This window comes from Herpailurus yagouaroundi, unplaced genomic scaffold, assembly GCF_014898765.1.
Source record: "Herpailurus yagouaroundi ecotype Mexico unplaced genomic scaffold, PumYag 195, whole genome shotgun sequence".
In the NCBI taxonomy this organism is placed as follows: domain Eukaryota; kingdom Metazoa; phylum Chordata; class Mammalia; order Carnivora; family Felidae; genus Herpailurus; species Herpailurus yagouaroundi.
In genome coordinates this window covers 2812218-2834942 of record NW_024412426.1, presented here as the reverse complement: position 1 = coordinate 2834942, position 22725 = coordinate 2812218, and the positions used below count along the sequence as shown (strand labels likewise).

The 22725-nt window shown below is 43.1% G+C and overlaps 1 protein-coding gene and 1 long non-coding RNA gene across 7 annotated transcripts in view; one reads left to right on the top strand and one right to left on the bottom strand.

Annotated features, from left to right (window-relative positions):
• The window catches only part of KCNH1 (potassium voltage-gated channel subfamily H member 1), a 382684-nt gene that overhangs the window by 252022 nt on the left and 107937 nt on the right, over positions 1 to 22725 (top strand). For all 4 annotated transcript variants that reach the window (XM_040446362.1, XM_040446361.1, XM_040446363.1 and 1 more), the window contains 2 exons: positions 13622 to 13821; positions 20282 to 20534. In XM_040446362.1, coding sequence (XP_040302296.1) covers positions 13622 to 13821; positions 20282 to 20534 — 453 coding nt within the window. The remainder of the gene's footprint in view (positions 1 to 13621; positions 13822 to 20281; positions 20535 to 22725) is intronic.
• On the bottom strand, positions 2260 to 9697 carry LOC121011736 (uncharacterized). Of its 3 annotated transcripts, XR_005781732.1 has the most exons (4): positions 9525 to 9697; positions 6122 to 6192; positions 2935 to 3129; positions 2260 to 2676 (listed from the first exon to the last, which is right to left on the bottom strand). It is a non-coding gene; the product is annotated as an uncharacterized LOC121011736 (long non-coding RNA). The 3 variants fall into 3 exon arrangements; XR_005781730.1 differs by lacking the exon at positions 2935 to 3129 and having other exon boundaries at positions 9525 to 9677; XR_005781731.1 differs by lacking the exons at positions 2260 to 2676; positions 2935 to 3129 and adding an exon at positions 3773 to 3987 and having other exon boundaries at positions 9525 to 9679.

The following is a 22725-nucleotide window of genomic DNA, read 5'->3' as shown; positions in this document are numbered from 1 at the left end:
TATATTCCCTGGTTTCAGGGAATCTTTCTGTGCTCAGGGGAATAGCTGTCTGGCTTGAGAAGGAATGAGGACGTGGAGTTGGTAGGACATTCAGAGCCGAGTAGTCCTTTGCATCAATGTCCCACGTGTCATGTTACCACTGAGCTGTGGGATTATTCCCTCATTCTCTCCTGGCTTCACTGCCATTGCTCTTTCTCGTGGGGTAAGGTCAGCTGCCTCCATGGCCTCATCCTGCTTCCTCAATATGGCCCAGTATTTTTCCCCCCTCCAACCAACCTCCCTCTTGGAGTGGAGCATTGAGGATCCCTGTGGTATAAAGCAGCATTTCTCAAACTTTAAGATGCCTCAGAATCACCCGGAGAGTTTGAAAAAATACAAATTCCTGGCTGTCACCCCCAAAAATTTTGATCCAGTAGATCTGGAGGGGGCATGAGAATTTGCATTTCTACCAGCCGCCCAAGCATGTGATCCTTGTGGTTTGAGACCACACTTTGTGAAGCCTTTGTGTGATATTACAATAGTATATTATATTGTGTGATTTATAATAGTAAGTACATATTTGGTGTTCCTCCCTGTTTCTGGCACAGAGCTCCTAAAACCCTTGGAATTTCTGTGCTGACAGCAATAAAGGTGTCCCTTGTTATGTTAATGAAGTGACTTTTGGAAGCACTTAAGGATCTGGGTTGGTTGCCTGGGAGCTAATCAGGTGATTAGAGGGATGGAACTTTGACCCCCTCCCTTGTGTTACCCATCCCCCAGCCCCTTCCTGGGAGGGGAGAGGAGATGGAGTTCATTCACCAATGGCCTATGACTTAATCAATCTTGCCTATGTAATGAAGCTTCCATAAGAACCCAAAAGGAGAGGATTTGGAGAGCTTCCAGGTTGGTGAACCAGAACACTTCCAAATACCATGCCAGGCCCCAAACTCCAGGAGTACAGACACTCCTTTGTTCAGGGTCTTGCCCTGTGTATCTCTTCATCTGGCTGTTGAACCAGTAATCTAGTGAGTGAACAGATTTCCTGAGTTCTGTCAGCTGCTTTAGCAAATTAGTCGAACCCAAGGAGGGGTTCACGGGAACCATTGTCAGAAGTACATGTAGCAATCTGGACTTGCAAATGACATCTTAAGTGGGGCCAGTCTTGTGGGGCTGAGCCCTTTGCCTGTGGAATCTGATGCTGCCTCCCATAGATAGTCTCAGAATGGAGTTGAATTGTAGGACACCCAGTTGGTGTCAAGGAAATGGCTGTAGGGTGTAGAAAAGGCCCACCAACACCATAAACCTTGCACTATTGCACCTGAGGGAACTCTCCTCTTTGGGACAGTTTTCTTCAATAGTTAGCCAATACCAATTTCTGAGCACCTACTGAATGCAGAGGAAGATGTCCCTGAAGTGACCACCACAATTCCTGCACTCCAGAAAGTATTCTGTTTAAAGAATGGCACAAGCCTACATATCACAGTAGGATGGAGCCACTGAAAGCCAAGAGCTGAGGGGACCAGAGTCCAGGGGTGATGAATGGAGGGATGTTAACACTGGGTGGGTGAAGAAAGAAAACTAAGATTTATTTTGGATCCCCCCACCAGCATTGTGGTTGGCATTTGTTGTGTTAATTCCCTGAATCTTCACAGAAATCTGAAGGGTGGAGATTATGCTCTCTTTCATGAATAAGGGACCTGAGGCTCTTATGACTCGAATTGGTGGTGTCAAGGCCAAGGGCAAGCCACCCCAATATGAGCCACTTTGGCTGAATATTATTTTGAGCATAAGAAGACAATCAACACCCTGTGGGCTCAAGAGAAGCTTTCGCTCTTCTCTTAACTGCATAGGAGAATCTAAATTGGGGGTCTTTCTCAGAATAAGGGGTATTAGTAGAGATAAATTTTATCTGAGTGATCCATCTATATGGCAGGAGAAACATCAAATTATCTCCCTGTGGAGGAGCTTTCCTCTGGGGTCCCAGACCCCTGCCCCCTTCTCCATAGTTCAAGATGACATCTATACCTCATTTTGCCTGACTGTCTTTGAAATTGCCATGTCTGTGTGGATTCTCTGTATGCATGCTTTTAAATTTGATTTTCTCCTGTCAATCTGTCTCAAGTCAATTTGATTCTTGGTCCAGCTCGAAGGACCATGAAGGGGATAGGAATTCTTGCTCCCTGACAGTGGCAGAGTCAGTAGGGTTCTTACTCTTCAGAGACCAAGTTATTTTCACTATACCATGTTGCTTCCCAGCACAGCACATGACACTCCTGAGTATTCAGTTAATACTTGTTTGTTGAACGAAGACATCAGATAATTAAGTTAATGGAGGAATGTTTCCAGGAAATGATGACTCTGGAGATGGTCCTTAACCATCCTACTGTTAATTATTGTTATTATCTGTTGAGCATTTGATATGTACCAGGTACTGTGATAAGCATTTTCTATGTATTATCCCACTTGTTAAAAAGTAAACTATAAGGCAATTATTAACTCCATACTATATGAAGATATTTAAAGAGGAGGAATGATTACCCTAAGGTTGGTAGTGGAACCAGGTTTCCAAATTGCGGCTTTTTGTCTTCAGAGTACAGGTTTCTCCTACACCAGGTTGATCTGCTAGCATAACAGTTTCTTTTTTATCTTCCCATTGTTACTACTCATTTCTTCCCAGACAATGAGATAGATTCATAGCTATGGATTTCAAATCACAGGAAATAAGATTTTTAAACTTAGTTGCCAGTTACCATGCCAATATAAACATTATCCTCACACCCACTCATCATTATCACATTAGAATCCGCAAAAGCAATAACAGCAGCAAAGACCAAAAATACTACATGAACAAAATTAGATGTGTTGCTGTCATGTGGGCCAGATGATATGGAATGAGGACTTCAGTCTGGTTCCCAGGCCTTCCTCCCTACCCCCTCTGCCTTCCTGCCCGCTTACGGTTCTTCATTCCTTCCCAATCTCTGAATAGCTTCATTCAGAATCAATAGTATTTCAGATGATGTGTCAAAGCTCTTGGCATTGAGGGATTTTTGAGATTCCTTTGAAGGCCTCTGTTTTTGCACGATGAGCTTGATTTAAATCATCTCTTTCTGGACTCCAGTATTTTCCTCTAATGATAAATTTTGAGTCCATCTATACAATTAAAAGATAATAGTGCCCATTCAGACTAATGTTCCAGGTTACCATCCTAACAAAATGCTGTCTGATGTGTGCGTTTTGACATTTGACTCCAGGACGATAACTGAAAGAGACGATAACATTGAAGATCTCTTTGTTCCAACTCAGTACTCTGGGTGCTTTCCCCCAGTATCTCGTTCCCCCGGATAACCCAGGGAAGTGAGCAGGTGTTATGTCTTTTGTCAGGCTGACGGAAATGGAGGGAAAAAGAAGTAAAGTAGTTTGCCTCGGGCCACACAGCTCTAAGTCGCTGAGCTGGAATTTGAACCCAAGAGGATATAACTCAGAAGACTCCATCTTCTGCCTTTATCAGATAATATTGTCGGTGCCGAAGTCACTGGGTTCACCTGTCATAATTTGCTGGGCTGTTCCTAACAAAGAAAGCCAGGAGATTCCATTTGTGAGCTCTTCTCTGCCTTTTTTCAGTTCTACTTGCTGTATCTCATTACTGTCTTAGAAGTGAAAGGATATCTGTGGACTGCTTTGAGCTCCCAGTGCCAGTGTTGTGTGTGTTAATGATTTTTACCCCCAACCCACCAGTGCAGCTATATGATTTAATGAGTGGCTCATCCTAATCAGATGGCTGGCTAATGGGGAATTAAGGATCATAAGACTGGTGGTTTTATTCTAACAGAAATTCATATAACAAGAGTCATTTTCTTCAAAAAAAAATGAAAAGAAATTAAGTCTCATTAAAATGCGCAGTAAGACATAGTCTTAATGGATATTGAATTTGAGGCACTATCTGGTTTAAAAGCAGGGATTGGAAAGGGCTTCTGCTTCCTTGGTTTTTCCTGTTGGCATCTATGAGATCTGGGGGTGGTGGGATAGCCAGGGTAGGAGTAGAGTTGAAGAGGAAAAGGGGTGGAGAGAAGGAAGGAGGGAGGGAGGAAAAAGAAAGAGAGAATGTTATAATCCATTTTCTGGAAGTGGGCTTTTTATAGATAAGCAACTCTTGCCTTTTGGTCTAAACCTACTCTAAAAAAAGAAATTGGTGAATAATGTAACCAGCCTTGATCTTGAAGAACAAATCAAAACCAACATTTATGTCCACAGAGTTTGACACCATATTCTGAAATGAAACCTGAATCGCACAAGAGGATAGAAAATCATAGTACTGTGCTTTTCAAAGTTCCCAGCAGTAACAGTATCACCTGGAAACTTGTTAGACATATACATTCTCTAGGGACCACCCAAGACCTACTAAATCAAGAAGAGTCAAGGGTTCAGAACTGTATAAAATGCCCTGCAGTTATTAGGACACACACTGAAACTTGGAAGTAGGTGATTTAGTAGAGTATGGCATTGGAGTCAGACCCTGAGTTCTGACCTCCCTGCATGCTGTTTCTCTGATTTTGGACTTCCGTTTCCTTATCTGCCAAATAGTGATGGTACCCTTCTTTAGGTAGTGTTGTTTTTTATGATTACTACATTGCTTTGAGCTCTTGAATTGCTGGCTTTGAAGATTTGGAAACTATTTTTCAAATTTGTAGGGGTCACTTTGTGCCAAACCCAGCAATTCCTAATTGCCTTTGCAAACCATTAGTATTATTGTCAGTAAACATGGCTAACTGAGCACACACATTTACATCTATCTGATCACTCCTGAAACCCCTCTAAAGAAACAACAAAGGAAAGGTCTTTTTAGGGCTTGGAATCCATAAGCATAAAGAGCCCTAGAGTAGGATAACAAAAATTTGAAAGCTAGAAAGCAGTTATTGACTTGGCAGACCAAAGAGAGATGAACCCTAAGGTGACAGAGGGGATATCTAAACAATAATTTGTTTTACAGCAGAGCTGCCCCAAAAGCTCAGACATTAGTGGCAATAAGTGCCATTAGAAGTGAGAGTGAAGGAGGGTTAAGAATAGGGTTGGTTGAAAGTTTGTTTAGGAAGCATTTAGACCCCAAGATATCCTTCTATGAAGCTGGGTTACTACCCCTCCTCCACTCACAGAAGCCTTGTGTATTCTTGAAAGAGAGTCTCTGGGCTGGGAGACACCAGGGACATAGGAAGGCAGAGGTACCACAGGACAGCAGGGCTTAGGGGGAAGTTTATATACTGAATGCTGAGACTTTCAACCTCCCTACTTGTTTGCTACATGCTGCGAGCATTCTCCAGACAAGAGATTGAGGACTTCTCTAGGAACTCAGAAAAGTGCAAAAGGACAATCCTAACGTTGATGGCACCATGGATTCTTCAATACAAACTCCAGCCAGGTCACCCTATCATGAATTCTCACAGTTGAACCCCACTCATACACACAAAGGCTCTTGATAATTTTTTTTAACTCCTCCTCTAAAATATGAGCAGGCATCTAAGATTACCATATATTTCTAATATGAAAGGCAGGCAAACATAAATAAATGAGGAAACAAAGACCAAACAGGGATAAGAAAACTTAAAACTATATCTATTGTTGATATCCTCAGAAAATAAGATATTAATGTCAATGAAACAGAACAGAATTGCTGTTTAAAAGCAACATTTAAAGAACCAGAAACTGATGGAAATGAAAAGTATGATAGTAAATGAAAATTAAATAAAAGGAATAGGAGATAAAAATTGAAGAAGTCTCCCATAAAGTGATAGGAAACCAGAGAGAAAAATAAGAAAATTAGATTAATCTAGGGGCCCAGCATCTGATTAACAGGAGATCTGGGAAGAAAGAGTAGAAAATGAAGAGGAAGAAACCATCAGGGAAATAACCCAATTAATTATGTAACTAAACTATTAACTATATAACTAAACTTACTGTCATATTTTTCAATATGTACATAAGTCAAATCATTATTATACACCTTAAACTAATAAATGTTACATGTCAGTTATATCTCAATAAAACTAGACAAAAAAAAAAGATGAGACCAAGAGAATCTTTTACCAATATGACTTTGTAAGCCTACCTCCATTTTTAAGAATTCTCTTTTCAATTATGATGTTTTTACCTGATTTGTCTCTTGCATCAATACTTATTCCCTCTGTGTATTCATTCAGCCCATGCTCTTTTAGTCTTTTCCTGTATTCGGCATAAAAGGGGAGAAGAAAGATGTCAGAGATGTCGTAGCTATACCCATATCAATTCATCTTCCATGACCACTATGTTCCCATCATTGCCAGATGGAGTGGCAATGTGATGAGAGCTAACAAAGGCCTAATGACCTTCTGCGGAGAATCAAGAGTATAGAAACAAGAATGGGTATGAGAGTAGAGTCTTATTTAAATTCTGTTTTAATATATCATTTGGAATCCTGTATGAACAAAGTTAACTATCAACAGAAAGCAATAATTGTTAAATTATTAAAAAAAGAAAAAAGACATTAGTCCTTTAACTCTAAGGTTCGATATACCTGCAGAAGTAGTTTTTTTTTTTTTTTTTAATTTCTTTTTTAGTCTTTTTGAATTTAGGAGTAAATTATGCTCTGCAAGTTTATTAGAAGTTGAAGTGCATTTTCCAACAGGAGTAATTTTGTGAGTAATGACCAATTTCCTAGAGAAGCCCACAAGTCTGTTTAACCCACTGCTTATTAAAAGTATGTGGGTGACATTCTAATGGCTCTGCAGAAGCCAGTCACCCAGAATGCCAGGGACGCCCTGCTGATACAGAGGTGGGGTCTTCACATCGTCACTCCCCTTTGTTAGCAGGCAGATGAGGTCCTGCCTCTGCTTCAAGAACCTGGAGTAGACGTCCCAAAGACACAGAGATGAGAGATGGGGAAGCAGTGTGGCTAGTGGCTCTAGATGGGGTGGGGTGGGGGGGTGCTAAGGAGACCTGGGAGCTAGAGAGCAGGTTAAGCATAAACAAAGAATAACCAGGAACTTAGGACCTGAGACCTGTTAAACACACTTCTTATTTCTAAACTCACTCCTGCAGTGTCTCTTTCTGTTCCACTGAAGATCCTCGAGATTGAACTACCTACTTTACTTCCTTTTCCATTGCCCTTAATTTGTCGCTTCTAACTAGGGTTTCCCTCCGTCTTGGGTTCATAAAATAGAATGGTCTCTCAATTTTCCTTCTCCCTTGGCTTTTGAGAAACTGTGAAGAATTTTATTTTAAGTGATTAAAAAAAACTGACTAGAAATAAAAATTGTCCTTATTATGCTTATCCTTCTGTCACCCCATCCACCACTGTCACCACCCTCCTGTTTACTTTTTTCTTTGCCCTTCCCTTCCCTTCCCCTCCCCTCCCCTCCTTTACCCTCCCCTCTCCCCACCCCTCCTCTCTTCTCCCTCCTTTTCTCTCCTTTTTTCTCCTCTCCTCTCTTCTTCTTTTCTTTCAGTTTGATCTGTTGGAGGCAGGTCTAGGAAGGAAGGAAGGAAGGAAGGAAGGAAGGAAGGAAGGAAGGAAGGAAGGAAGGAAGGAGAGGAAGGAAGGAAGGAAGGAAGGAAGGAAAGAAAGAAAGAAAGAAAGAAAGAAAGAAAGAAAGAAGGAAGGAAAGAGAGGAAGGAAGTGAAGTAACCCAAGAAAATTTCGTTGAAATGAAGGACTTAAGTTTCCAGATTAAAAACCTAGCACAATGGATGAGACCTGAGCCAACAATCAGCAAAAGGCACAGCATTATGAAGTTTCAAAACATTGTGGAAAAATAGTTTCTTGTCAGAAAAAACAGGTTCAGTATGAAGGATAAAGGATCTGAATGCTTTTGACTTCTCAACAGAAAGAGAAGACAAGGGAGAGATGCTTCCATCGAGAAATGAGAGAAATGATTTCTCATCTAGAATTCTACACCCAGCTCAGGTATTGAGTGTAAGAGTAAACATTAGGGCTCAAAATTTTTGCTCCCATATACCTTTCTCAGAACACTATTAAAGGATGCCTTCTATGAACAAAAGTGAGTAAACCAAGAGGGTGGAAGATCTGAGATACAGGAATCAGGGGACCTAACCCAAATAAGTGAAACCACTTCTAGAATGCTTAGGGCAGAGACACCCACGGCTGGTGATGAAACAGTTCAGAAGCCTCCAGAAGAGATTCTTTTAGCTTCTTTTTTTCCCTAAGTTTATTTATTTATTTTGAGAGAGAGAGAGCATGGGAGGGTCAGAGAGAGAGAATCCTAGGCAGGCTGTGCACTGACAGTGCAAAGCCCAATATAGGGCTCAAACTCATGAACCGTGAGATCATGACCTGAGCCAAAACCAAGAGTCAGACACTTAATCTACTGAGCCACCCAGGTGCCCCCAGGAGAGATTTCTTTATGGAAATGAAATTAATAGGCTGACTAATATATTTTCATATATTAAGAAGAGACTTTGTCTGTGGTAGAATTTGGAGTCAAATTAGAGATAGGTAAATTAAGCAGATGAAAATATCATTAGCTACAGGGAAAAGGAAAAAACTGTAGAAAAGGAAAAGTAACCTGAGTGTACTACATGGCTTTGCTGTGAATATCATTCATCTAGTTACAATAATATCAGCACAGATAATTATGGAACCAAGATGATGATATAACTATGTTGGAGGATGGGGCCATGGGAAGAGGTGTGGGAAAGGAATGTGAGATGGGAGGGGAGTACAGGTAAGGAGCTAAATTCTCAGAGGACAGTGGATAATTCCTAAAACTGAAATATCAGGACATGGTGATTTGAGAATGACATTCAACAATGAACCTCAACAGCAAAACAACCAGCTAACACAATGGAGAAATGGGTGCGTCTGCAGAATAGGAAAGTGGGTGAAAAGAAAGAAGGTCTAGGGGAGTAAAGATTTTATTTTATTTTATTTTTTTATTTATATATGAAATTTATTGTCAAATTGGTTTCCATACAACACCCAGTGCTCATCCCAAAAGGTGCCCCCCTCAATACCCATCACCCACCCTCTCCTCCCTCCCACCCCCCATCAACCCTCAGTTTGCTCTCAGTTCTCAACAGTCTCTTATGCTTTGGAGTAAAGATTTTAAAAGATGTTTTGGCCACTTAACTCTTTAGCCTATATGTATGTGTATGGATACAAAAATAAACGTGAAAATTTGAAAAGGGAAACAAAAATTTTTGCCAGCAAGTTGTAATTAAGGGTCAGAGAATACTGTTTTTATTTCTTTGGGTGGGACCCAGGGCTCTTGCTATGATACAGTGTTAACTCTAAACTGCTCAAAGATAGCGTGCCTGGGTGGCTCAGTTGGTTAAGTGTCTGACTCTTGATTTCAGCTCAAGTCATGATGTCATGGTTTGTGAGATTGAGCCCCGAGTTGGGCTCAGTGCTGACACCATGGAGTTGGCTTGAGATTCTCTCTGTCCCTCTCTCTGTGCCCCTCCCCTGCTCACACACACATGCTCTCACTCTCAAAATAAATAAACTTAAAAAAAAAAAAAAAAAACCTGCTCAAAGAAAGAAAGAAAACTGCTCTTACCCAAATCAGCATTTTGCTTTGGGACTGGGAAGGGTCTTTCCCACCATGGAGGGACCCAGCTGTTTCACATTTAGAGTCATCCAGGGAATCCTCAGATCTGGGGGGTTCTGTTATGCAGGGACGTTCCAATCTCCTTCTCTTCCCACATCACAATCAAATATCTATTCAAGTGAAATCTGGACTTACACGTCATCTTTCCCAGTTAGGCTGTGAGTATGTAAGGCATAATGCTTTATAGAGAGATATTAATAAATAAAGTGTGTGCATGAAAAATGTATAACCTCACTTCATACAAAATTAGAGAAGGGGCATTGAGAGCAGAATTATCCATTTTTAATAGTAATAATGTTTCTGATAGTAATAATAATTGAATAAGGCCCTCCTGAGGACCTTCAACCTTCTAGAATGTCTCAGAAGCAGACTGGCACAAGAGCAGCCCTGGGCTATAAATGATAGATGTGGCATTGCTGCCTTAATTGACCAGCATATGCCGGTGTCTCAAACCTGCACCTTGTTCTCAAATCATGGACGAGAGAGCTATTCTTACTGTATTGATTTGGTGTAACTATATTTTTAAGCTCAAAATTAAATTAATTTTCTAGCAGCCATCTCGAGAAAGGCACCTCTTACTCTTCATGCATGACCTTTGGTTCATTGTGGACCAGAAAACAGAGCTGAGCCAGGACTGCCATACAGGCTTATTGAGTTAGAGTCAGACTCACTGGGAACAAGGCAGCTAGCCCAGGGAGGCCGGTTTTGAGCACACTTGGTGATGCAGGAGGCAGGAAGCGGGAGACCTGACCCTGTTGTGTCTGAGGTTATTTATGAGCTTACAAAGGCTGTGTCTGCATTATTCAGGCTTTGACTACTTTTGCTTTTATCAAGCTTCTTTTGTTCAGATTGGTATCACTCCCTGGTACATTTCTAGAGCTGGCAGCACTCTTTCCCATCCTCATTTGTGTCTTTTCAGGTGGAACTTGGTCCTCAGTTTCTTAGGCAACCGTATCTGGCACTGGTGGACGGACTAACTGAAAATTTCCTTCCCTAACATCCATATCCCTGCCTTTCTCTCTTACTCTTCCCTCTCTTAGTTTTTGGCTAAGCCTGAGTAAGATCATTTGAAAGAAATTATTGTGGCCCCTCCATGCGATGGGATGGCATGCATCAATAAAATGGAAGGAACCATTGATACATGCAACAACATGGATACATCTCAAGGGCATTTTGCTAAGTGTAAAAGGCCAATGTCAAAAGGCCACATACGTGATTCCATTTATATAGTGTTTTTTAAATGGCAGAATTATAAAAAAGGAGAAGAGATTAGTGGTTGCCAGAGAGAGTGAGTATAAAGGGGGAGCACAAGAGAGGTCTCTGCAATGATGGCACAGTTTTTGTATTTTGTGTGGTTCTAGTTACATGAACCGACACGTGTGATAAAATGACACAGAATTCTACGCATACTTCATGGCAGTGTAAATCTTCTGGTTTTGACATTGTGCTCTAGTTCCATGAGATGTCACCAGTGGGGAAACTGGGTGAGGGGTATACAAGATCTCTCTGTACTGTATCTTTACAGCTTTCTGTGAATTTATAATTATTTAAAAATAAACTGGTTTTTTTCTTACAAAGAGGAATGAGGTATTCATAATGAACAATATGGATGAATCTCAAGATAATTATGCAGAGTGTAAGAAACTAGTAAAAAAAATAGTACAAAAGAAAAATATAGACAAAATGGACTACGTCAAAACTAAATACTTTTATGCTGCAAACAATGCCATCAAGAAAATGAAAAGACAACCCACATGGTGTGAGAAAATACTTGCAAATCATATATCTGATAAAGGATTTGTATCCAAAATATATAAAGAACACTTACAACTCAATAATAAAAAGACAAACAACCCAACTGAGAAACAGGCAAGATTTAAGTGGACATTTTCTTTAAAGAGCAGATAAGAATGACCAGTAACCATATGAAAAGATGCTCAGGTCATTAGCCATCAGGGAAATGCACATGAAAACTACAATGAGATAGCAATTCTCACTCACTAGGATGGCAGTAATCAAAAAGACACATGGGGCACCTGGGTGTCTCAGTCACTTAAACGTTCAACTGTTGATTTCAGCTCAGGTCATGATCCTAGGGTCATGGGATCAAGCACCATGATGGGCCCCTGGAGGCTGCTTAAGATTCTCTTTCTCCTTTTGCCCCTCTCCCCCCGCTCGTGTTTTCTCGTTCTAACAAAGCAAAACAAGACATTTGGAACTCTCATACACTGCTGTTGGAAATGGAACACAGTGCAGCAGGGAAAAGAGTTCCTCAAAATGTGAAACATAGTTACCAGATAACCCAGCAATTCCACCCCTAGCTATATGCCCAAGAGAATTGAAAATATGTTCATGCAGAAACTTGTACATGAGTGTTCGTAACAGCATTATTTATAATAGCCAAAAAGTGAATGACCTGGATGCCCATGAACTGATGAATGGATAAATGAAATATGGCTTGTCAATATCCTTGAAGATTATTTATTCAACAATAAAAAGGAATGAAGTACCAATACATGTTGCAACATGGATGAACCTTGTAAACACTGTGTTAAATGAAAGGAACCAGCCACATAAGTTCATATCTTGTATGATTTAATTTATTTGAGAGGTCCAGAGTAGGCAAATCTATACAAACAGAAAGCAGATTACTGGTTGTCTAGGGCTAGGGGATTGGGAGGGAAATGCGGAATGACTGATAATGGGTATGGCGTTTCTTTGGGAGGGGGATGAAAATATTCTAAACATAGATACAGTGATTGCACAACTCTGTAAATAACAGCCATTGAATTGTATACTTTAAGTGAGTGTATTTTAGGGCTATGAATTACATCTAAATAAAATGTTTAAAAAGAGTATATATTGTATGATAACGTTTATAGAAAATTCTTGAGAATGCAAGCTAATTTATGGTGACAGAAAATATCGGCAATCATTTGGGAATGGGAAGGATTATAAAGGTCCATGACCCAACTTTTTGGGAAGTGATGGAAATGTTCACTAATTTGATTGTGGTGATGGTTTTATGGGTGTATACATACGTCAAAACTTATCAGATTGTATACTTTAAATGTCCAGTTTATTATATGTCAACAATAACTCAATTTTTTTTTAAAAAAAGCAGAGCAAAAACATGTGTGAACTTCACAAATAAGTATTTATTAAGTTTTAAAAAATAATTTGACAGATACTTATCGGGTACTGGCATAGTGGTAGCTCCCGGGGATACAATAGCAAGAAAAAGATGGGTCCAGCCTTCAAGCAACCCATACAGGCACAAGGAAAGAAAGAAGCATATAGTTGCAAAATGGTTTATATACTATTTCCAGCTGTGTAGAAATATGCCTGGGGAGTCATGGTCACCTTCATGGGGAGGCTTCCTGGAAGTGGTGGCACTTGAGCTCAGCCTTCAAGGGCAAATGGGAGTTAGAGGTAGAAGGTGGGGTTTGGTGATGATGTAATGGTCCTCTTTCCTGACACCAATGTAGGGGGAGCAGTAGGAGCACATGGTATGTACTTGTATCTCAGAGGAGACCTGATTTTATTCTCGCCATGTGAAAGCCGTGCTATTTTCCCCAGGAGCCGTATCACAGTGGATTATTATATTTACATGTACCTTAACAATAAGTGTGAAGCAAAGCTATAAAGAACATCCTTCATTGTGCTTGGCAGACTTGCTGTTATTTACTTGTTTGTGATGATGGATTCGGGGTCTGTCCTTGCACTACATTGTTTCCTGTGTGAAAGCCAAGACTAAATGTTTCATTCACCATCCTGTCCTCGGCAGGTAGCGTAGTACTTGGCACAAGAGGAGCTTGAAGAAGATTACTTGCCAGTAAGTTAGGAATTGGGCTGATACAGAATAACATATTTGACTGGTGGCCTTAGGCATGGCTCAAACTTTTTGAGGTTCTTCTGCAAAGGTCAGGACAGCCTGCCCTAGGTGGGGGGCAGCTCTGGCCATTGGCCTGCTCTGGACAAGTTGAGCATTCTTGGGTCCTGGTTCAAGGACCACTCATGTGTTGTCTCTTGTCTTCCTGCTTCAGCACTTCTCTATGCCACCATCTTTGGGAACGTGACGACCATTTTCCAGCAGATGTACGCCAACACCAACCGGTACCATGAGATGCTCAACAGCGTTCGGGACTTCCTGAAGCTCTACCAGGTGCCAAAGGGCTTGAGTGAGCGAGTCATGGATTATATCGTGTCTACCTGGTCCATGTCCAGAGGCATCGACACAGAGAAGGTAAGGAGGGTGACAAGCTCAGGTAGGCCCTGTGTGTTGGCTTTCCCAGAGAGACCTGAGGCACTCCTAGGGCAGTGGTTCTCTAACCTGGCTGTGCATCAGAATTCATTTGGGTAGTTTGGGGTTCCCACATCCTACCTCCAGAGGTTTTGATGGTTTCCAGCTCAGCTTTGCTCAAAGACCAGCAATTAAGAGATTCGGAGCCTTTATTTAAGAAACTAGAAAGACAGCATGTATCTCTTAGATAAGAGAGGAACTGGAAGTCTAACTTATATGATGATAAGACTGAGGGCCATCCAGAGTGAGGTAATCGTTGTGACTACTTTTCCTTTAGCCTCAAACTCCGAGATGGCACAGCACTGCCACTGATTCTGTCTTTATTCAAATTTTTGATGTTTTGTTCATCGTGGATTTTTTTTGCATGAATTCTGATTTTTTGAGATATTGTATTAAACTATAATTTATCTTGATTACTGAGTTTTTAGCTCGAGACTGTTGCCTCACTGCAGTCTCAGCTCTGATGAGAATCCTGTGATTCGTGGTCATTAAAAACAGATTCCCAGCCTCTATCCCAGATGTATGAAATCAGAATTTGGTGGAGGGGAAGGTTTGAGGAGAAATCTGCATCTTTAACCAGTGCCCAGGTGATCCTATTCATCAGATGAGTCTGGGGAATACTTACGAAGGGCTTGCGCCTTAGTCGTCGTTGGCTTGAGCAGAACATCGGACATCTCTCTAAGGCTAAGGTATCTGTTTTCCTATCTGGAAAATGGAGACAGCAGTAAATCCCTATTTTTCTCTACGAGTTGCATGATTCTAGATGTATTTCAATAAAGTGAAGAAAATTTGGTGGCTGGGAAGAATACAGAAAAGGTACGGTGGGTTTCTATTCATTTAGGAATTATCTCCTGTGTATATTTTCTATAAGCAAAAATGTAATCCTATGTCCGTTTTTCTCTGCTTCTCAGTGTTTTCAACCACACTTCTCTTTTTACTGCCAATCTCTAAGGGCTTGGGGAATTCTGATTCCTTTCATTGTTAGAATAAGAAAAACAGAAATATAATGCTGTTGCGGAAATATAACACATTCAAAGCCAAATTCAACTGGCTTTGGATCAGCTATCCTTGCTCCTGCTCTTCCTCCGTTAGAATAGTTAGTTGAGAGTTGACCGTTTGAAAGGAAACCTTGAACTCAATTGAACGGATTCCAACTTAAAAGGAATGATCGTTCGGTTTTGTTGAAGATCTGCCATAATCACAACAGCAACATAATAAGCATACCACCATAGCACCAGCTACCATGCATTAAGAACAGACATTAAGAACACACATTAAGAACAGATACTTAATGGGGCGCCCGGGTAGTTCAGTTAGTTAAGCATTCGACTCTTTTTGTTTGTTTGTTTTTATTATCTTTTTTAACATTTATTCATTTTTGAGAGACAGGGCATGAGCAGGGGAGGGGCAGAGAGAGAGGGAGACAGAATCTGAAGCAGGCTCCAGGCTCTCAGCTGGCAGCACAGAGCCTGACGTGGCGCTCAAACCTACGAACCATGAGATCATAACCTGAGCCTAAGTCGGATGACTAAGCATCCGACTTTTGATCTCAGGTCAGGCCTTGATCTCAGGGTCATGAGTTTAAGCCCCATGTTGGGCTCTGTGCTGGGAGGGAATCCTGCCTTTAAGAAAAAAAAAAAAAAGAGGGGTGCCTGGGTGTTTCAGTCACTTGAGTGTCCAACTTCAGCTCAGGTCACGATCTCACAGCTTGTGAGTTCGAGCCCTGCATCAGGCTCTGTGCTGCCAGCTCAGAGCCTGGAGCCTGCTTCAGATTCTGTCTCCCTCTCTCTCTGCCCCTCCCCCACTCATGCTCTGTCTGTCTGTCTCTCTCTCAAAAATAAATAAACATTAAAAAAACAAACAAACAAGTATTTACCACGGTTTCCATGTGCCTGGCCCTGCATTCATGCGTCAGTTATGCTCTACGGCAACTCTGGGAGGGACCTACTGTTATTTCTACCCAAGAGATAAGGACACAGAGGCCCAATGAGTCTTGTTAACTGCCTCTGGTCGTAGAGTTAACAATGGCAAAGTCAGAATTTGAATCCAATTTTTGTCTGACTTGGAAGCTTTTCCTACTATCACTTTTTTTTTTTTTTTTTTTTAATTTAAAACTGTACTGGAGGGAAGAAGGATAAGAAGATGAGTCCAGACGGAGTTGCCCTCATTTCTCACCTAGGCAGAGAGTCAGCCGGTCGGGTCTTAGTCTCTGGCTTTGCCAACCACCTGCCCTAACTGCGCCTGTTGTTTTTGCCTCATTCAACGAGGCACGTAGGTTCTGCGGGTGCCTGGGAGCTGATGGAGCAGAAAGGAACTTTGATCTCTCAGCCCTGGGGCTCCTTTCCCAGGGGCCAGGATGGCTTTGTAAATCTGGTTGTCTGGAAAGAAGCCCTTCCCCACCCAACTGCAGGGCTGGGCTGGGTGGCTACGCATGGAAGATGGCGCCTAGTCAGCATTTGCCCTGCCCCTCCCTGCCATCTCCCTTTCCTGGCAGGCTTTGGGATTTGCAGCAGGTCCTGCTCTAGGTGAAGAGGGAATACTGTGGCAACTCACTGCAGAGCCCAGTCTGGCCTAGGTACCCCCCCCTCTTCCTGGCGAGGGCTTTTGGTGGACGACTGTTGGGGAGGGGTCCAGTCTTGTGGTCCCAAGCCTGTCCCTGGTTCCCCTCCCCTCCATCCTGAGTCAGAATGGTCAGTGATGACCACAGAAGTCTAGGGGTATGTGGGGGTGGGGGGTGGGAGGGTGGCAGTGCTGGGCTCCTCTAGTTTGATCAGTAATTAGCCGGTGACCGTGAACATGTTGCCTGTCCCTCTGAGCTTCAGTTTCCATGTCTGGAACACATGAAACTAGATGCCTTTTAATACTAAGGCCAACCTCTAAGGCCCCTTTGGCTATGACCTTCTGGACTTCAGAGGCTCTCTCAGGCTGACCTGTTGCTCTGCTGTGGTAACAAAATCAGAAATGCGAGCTCACATGCACTGAGCACTTGTGTGTGTCAGGCATTGTACCGGGACTTTCCACACACCAGCTCATGGAATCTCCAGAATTCCTTACTCATGTTCAAAAATGAAGACTTGGGAAAAGAAGCTAAGTATTGCTTCAAGTTCACACAAATAGTAAATGTTAAAGTCAGGAACTGAATCCAGGTCTGCCTGACCTTAAAGTCTGTTCTCTCAACCATGTATCTGTCCTGTCCAGCCTGGGGAGGTCCCATGAGCCTCCGTGGTGACATTTCCCATTGGCCTTTGAGACCCTCAGGAACAAGCAGGGATGGTGTGTCCTAAGGACCAAACAGAAAGGAAGGTGCCCAGGAAGGGGTCTCCAGCTGAGAAGCATTCAGCTCAGAGAGGAGTATTTAGGACCCCTCTAACCTGCCCAGTGTAGAAGCAACAGAAGAATGATGGAGATATCTGATGGCCATGACTGTCCGGATTTCTCTACTCCTGGGCTCCCTCTCCTCCTCACACGTGCTTTCCAGTGGCTCCGGGAGCAGTCCTCATGAATAAAACATTGTCTCCATTCCAAGGCCTCTTTCACTTGCAGCCTCTGCCAGCAAAGCCCAGCCCAGGGGAAACCAAATATTTACAGGTGAAGTCACCTGGAGAATAAATCTTGGCTTTGAACTCCTGAGCACAGTTTTGACATGACATGCAAGTGTTCTTCACTCCCTGGTGTTCTGCTTGGGGAAAAGAGGATCCAAATTAAATCTGCATTTAACAGGAGTCTTGTTTTTAATGAGCCTCAAGGAGGGAAATACTTAGCAAGCGTTCATTCTAAGCCTTGGCAGTCTGAATTTTCCTCTGCCTCAGTCTGTGCTCTGTCCCTGTCTCAGAGATCCTGCTTACTTTCTCAGCATCCAGCCACCCAACAGCAAGAAGGAAGAGGTGCACAGAGCATGTATGGAGTCCCTTCCTGGGTCCTGCACTATCCCTGGGGAAATGTACCAGTAGACGTAATTTCATTTCATCCTCACAAGCCAATATGCATTTTATGGGAGAAACTGAAGGGTAGAGCAGTTAGGTCACTTGGAGGGGAAGGAGCTGGGATTTCAACTGTTTGACCTCCTCTGTCCACTGCCTCACTTCCATGCAGAGTGCAGGGGCACCTGACAGGATGGGGTATGAGCAAAATTGTCATGGGCATGGTGAGACTTGGACAGAGTTTTGAAGGAGGCTGAGAAATTTCCAGATTCCAAGAGGAGCGCCAGCCACAGAGGCACATGGGTGCAGAGAAAGCAGGGAAGCAGGGAGGGGTGCAGGTACCCCAAGGGAATGTCTTCACTGAACGTGTTTGATTTTATGCCCCCAGCTTTGTTCACTAGGCTAGGATGGGAGAAAGGATTATTTTAAGAAGACTCCTAAAGACAAAAAAAAAAAAAAAAAAAAAGAACACTCCTAAATTTTTCTGGAAAAGTCCATTTGAAGGCCTCCTATTGTGTTACTTAATGCTTGCTATGTAAGGGGCCATGCAGTGGTTACTTACAAAATTTGGTCCAGGGAACTATTTCTCCCCCTAGAAAAGGCTGAAAATTTTTCCTTTCTCGAAAGAGAAGACCCATATGACCTCTTATAGTTCCCCTTTTGTCTTGACTTTATAGATGCTAAGAGTCAAATTACAAGTGCATTTAGTTTGGGCAGCTACGCGATATAAGGAGTGGTTAGTATCTAAACTAGGCTGTGGACTCAGACTACCTAGTTAGAGAGCCCAGCTCTGCCATTTTCCAACTACGTAACTTTGGGGAGATTATTTATCTCCCCTGTGCCTCAGTTTCCTTGTCTGTATGATGATATAATACTTGCACTCACATCATAGGGTTATGTGAGGATTAAATTAGCTACTAAGTGCATGTAACACTTAAAAATGTAACATCGTTGATGGATTTTACTTATTTGGTTATTATTTGTCTCTTCTCACCAGGTGGTAAGTTACACAAGGGCAAGGATTTTTGTTTGTATTGTACACCACTACATCCTCAGAGCCTAGAATGATTCTTGGCATATAATAAGTGCTCAATAAATAAGTATGAAATGAATGAGTGACTTTAAAGCACTTAGCAATGCCTGGCACACATTAAGTGCTCACTGATTATTACTTTATTTCTCTAAGCCACACCCATATTCAGTCCATCAGCAGTGTCAGTTCTGTCTCCAAAATACATTCTGGGGGCGCCTGGGTGGCTCGGTCGGTTAAGCGTCCGACTTTGGCTCAGGTCATGATCTCGCGGTCCGTGAGTTCGAGCCCTGCATCGGGCTCTGTGCTGACTGCTCGGAGCCTGGAGCCTGTTTCAGATTCTGTGTCTCCCTCTCTCTCTGCCCCTCCCCTGTTCATGCTCTGTCTCTCTCTGTCTCAAAAATAAATGTTAAAAAAACTTAAAAAAAAAAACATTCTGAATTAGACCACTGCTCACTGGCTTCCCAGCTAGCACCCCAGTTCGGGTCTCCTCACTTCTCACCAGGATGCTTGCAGCAGTGGCCTAACTCAATTCCATAACTCCATCCTTGCCACCCCTTGGTCAGGGCCCTCTATCTCCATCTTAAAATATAGTTCCATCTTGTCACTCCCCCGCGTGTCATAATAATCCTCCACTGTGTCCCCATCATACTCAGAATGAAATCAAAGGCTTTTCATAATCTAAAGTCTCTTCATGCACACTTGGCATTCTCCTGAAATCTCATCTCCTACCAGTTGCCCCCCTTTCATATTTTCACATCTTTCACATCGGTTATTGCTTGGGTCCCCTCACAGCCTTTGCCTTTCTGCTGAAATGTTCTCTTTCACATGGTTCCCTCTGACATATGTTGCAGGTACCAGCTTAAATGCCCCCTCCTCAGAGAAGCCTTCCCTAAATATGGATCTAAAGAGTCCCATATAGGGGTGCCTGGGTGGCTCAGTCAGTTAAGTATCTGACTTCGGCTCAGGTCATGATCTCGCGGTCTATGAGTTTGAGCCCTGTGTTAGGCTCTGTGCTGACAGCTCGGAGCCTGGAGCCTGCTTTGGATTCTGTTTCTCCCTCTCTCTCTGCCCCTCTCTCACTCACACTCTGTCTCTCTCTCTCAAAAATAAATAAACATTAAAAAACGTTTTTAAATAAAATTAAAATAAATAAAATTAAATTTAAAAAAAAAAGAGAGAGAGAGAGAGAGAGAGAGTCCCATGTACTCCTAGCCCTGACTCTCCAGCCCTTCTTCTGAGCATTTAGCATGGATTTTTGTGGTCACTGCTTATCTCTCCCACAAGAATGTAAGCTCCATGAGCATAGGGACTGTGGCTGTCCTGTCCACCAGTGCATTGAAGAGGGCAGTCTAGCCTGGTGGGGGTTACTTCCGCCCCTGGAGTCCTGAGGGGCAAAGGGATGGAGACCACAGTGAAGACCCTGACTTTGTTTGTTCCTGTGCCCCGCCAGGTTCTGCAGATCTGCCCCAAGGACATGAGAGCTGACATCTGCGTGCACCTGAATCGCAAGGTGTTCAAGGAGCACCCAGCTTTCCGATTGGCCAGTGATGGCTGCCTGCGGGCACTGGCCATGGAGTTTCAGACAGTGCACTGCGCCCCAGGGGACCTTATCTACCATGCAGGAGAGAGTGTTGACAGCCTCTGCTTCGTGGTCTCCGGCTCCCTGGAGGTGATCCAGGATGATGAGGTGGTGGCTATTCTAGGTAAGTGTGTTGCTTTTGCTGGACATATACCTCTGGTGCCCAGGGTGGGCTTAAGCTACCGGAAAGCTCAGTGCCACTGCTACCTTCAACCAGGTAGAGATTGCTCCTCAGAGCAAGGTCAGTTGCTAGCGTCTATCCTACAAACAAATATTTCAGTGCCTGTTTTGTGCCAGCTGCTGTCTTAGGCACTTGGAGTATTTCAATGACAAAAATGGGTTTTGTCTTCAAGGGGCTCCCAGGCTACTAGAGGAGATGCACAAATGAGCAGATACCTGCATACAGTGCAAGAGGTATCCAACTCAGTGTTCCAGTGTCAGTAAGACTTTCTGGAAGAAATGATACCTAAGCTGAAACCTAAAGACTGGAGAGGAGAAGGGACAAAGGAGTGTCCTAAGCAGAGGGGAAAACTCATGCTGTATTGAGAGAGAGAGAGCATCCCTGTTGAGAGAGAGCATGATTCATTTGTAGAATTGCCAATGTTTCCCCTTCAGCATGGCTGGAGCACACAAAACAAGAAGGGCCACAGGGAGAGATGAGGCCAGGAGGGAGCTAAGCCCTGGGCAGATCATGGCAGGCTCTGGAAGCCACGTTAAGGGACTTGGGCTTTATTTCAGGGAGCCAGCGAAGGGGTTTAAAGCAGGAGAGAGGCACAGTTGTATTTGAACTGTAGAAAGATGGCTGTCATTGCTGCTTGGGGAGTGACTGAAGGGGGATGGCTGGGGCAGCGAGATGAGGTTGGAGACATGCTATCCAGGAGCAGGTTGATGGGGCCCTGAACTGACGTAGTGGAGGGCACGTGCAGAGAAGCAAATGGAGTTGACTCATTTAAGAAGTAGAATCAACAGGGGCGCCTGGGTGGCGCAGTCGGTTAAGCGTCCGGCTTCAGCCAGGTCACGATCTCGCGGTCCGTGAGTTCGAGCCCCGCGTCAGGCTCTGGGCTGATGGCTCGGAGCCTGGAGCCTGTTTCCGATTCTGTGTCTCCCTCTCTCTCTGCCCCTCCCCTGTTCATGCTCTGTCTCTCTCTGTCCCCAAAATAAATAAACGTTGAAAAAAAAAATTAAAAAAAAAAGAAGTAGAATCAACAGATGGTGGGTTTGCTGTGGGGGGAGAGGGAAGAGTGGATGGGGACTGTGGGATTTCTCACTTGGGTGGCAAGGAAGCCTGTGTGCCACCCACTGTACTAGGGGATGTGGGAGGAGGAATGGGGTCATAGGGCGACATGTTGGTATTTTGGCATTTTGAGCATCAGTGGCCTTTGAAGGATTCATCTGATTGCCTGAGGTAGCTACACAACAGCTCTTTACTGGGAACATGTCCACCTCTCTCAAGGGACAAGCCATCATAGTAATAGCCATCATTTACTGTCATCTAGTCTGTGTAAGCATTTTACATATGTATTCTCATTTTAGCCTTATGGTAACCCTACGAAGTGATTTTATTATACTCATTTTTAAAACATGTTTATTTATTTGAGAGAGAAAATCCAAAGCAGGCTCCACTCTGTCAGCGCACAGCCAAACTAGGGACTCGATCCCACGAACTGTGAGATCACGACCTGAACTGAGATCAAGAATCAGACGCTTAACCAACTGAGCCCCCAAGGCGCCCCATTATCCCCATTTTGTAGATGAGCCAGTGAAAACTCAGAGAGGTTAGGGAACTTTCCCAAGGCCTCACAGTGGATGAGGTCCATGGAGCCAGCATCCTGGAGTCCCTCTGAGCCCAAAATCTGTACTCTGATCCATTTGGCAATACTGTAATCCTCACAATAATTTATGTAGATTGCCAGGTACTGCTAGGAATTGTGGACATCTTTAATCCTTTACATATGATTTCTTAGGAAACTGAGGCAGGGAGAGGTTAGGTTACATGGATGTTAGACGTGAGATTCAAACTAAGAATACAAACTAAGTATCTAAGAATATATATATATGGCTCAAACTTTGTTCCTGCTTGATTTTGGAGTACATGATATGCAGCCTTCCTCTTGCTCCTCTGGCCGCAAGCCAACTTGCCCTCTTGATTACATTCTGCTCAGGTTAATCCAAGGATGATTTATATTCCTTCAGCATGAGATGGCAGATGGTCAGAGGGAGCCCGGGATAGAGACCGGGTGTGGGGTGAAAGTTGTAACTGGTTTTTTTTTGCTAAAATAAAGGTCTGGATTCCTGCTCTGCAGACAGGGTTATTC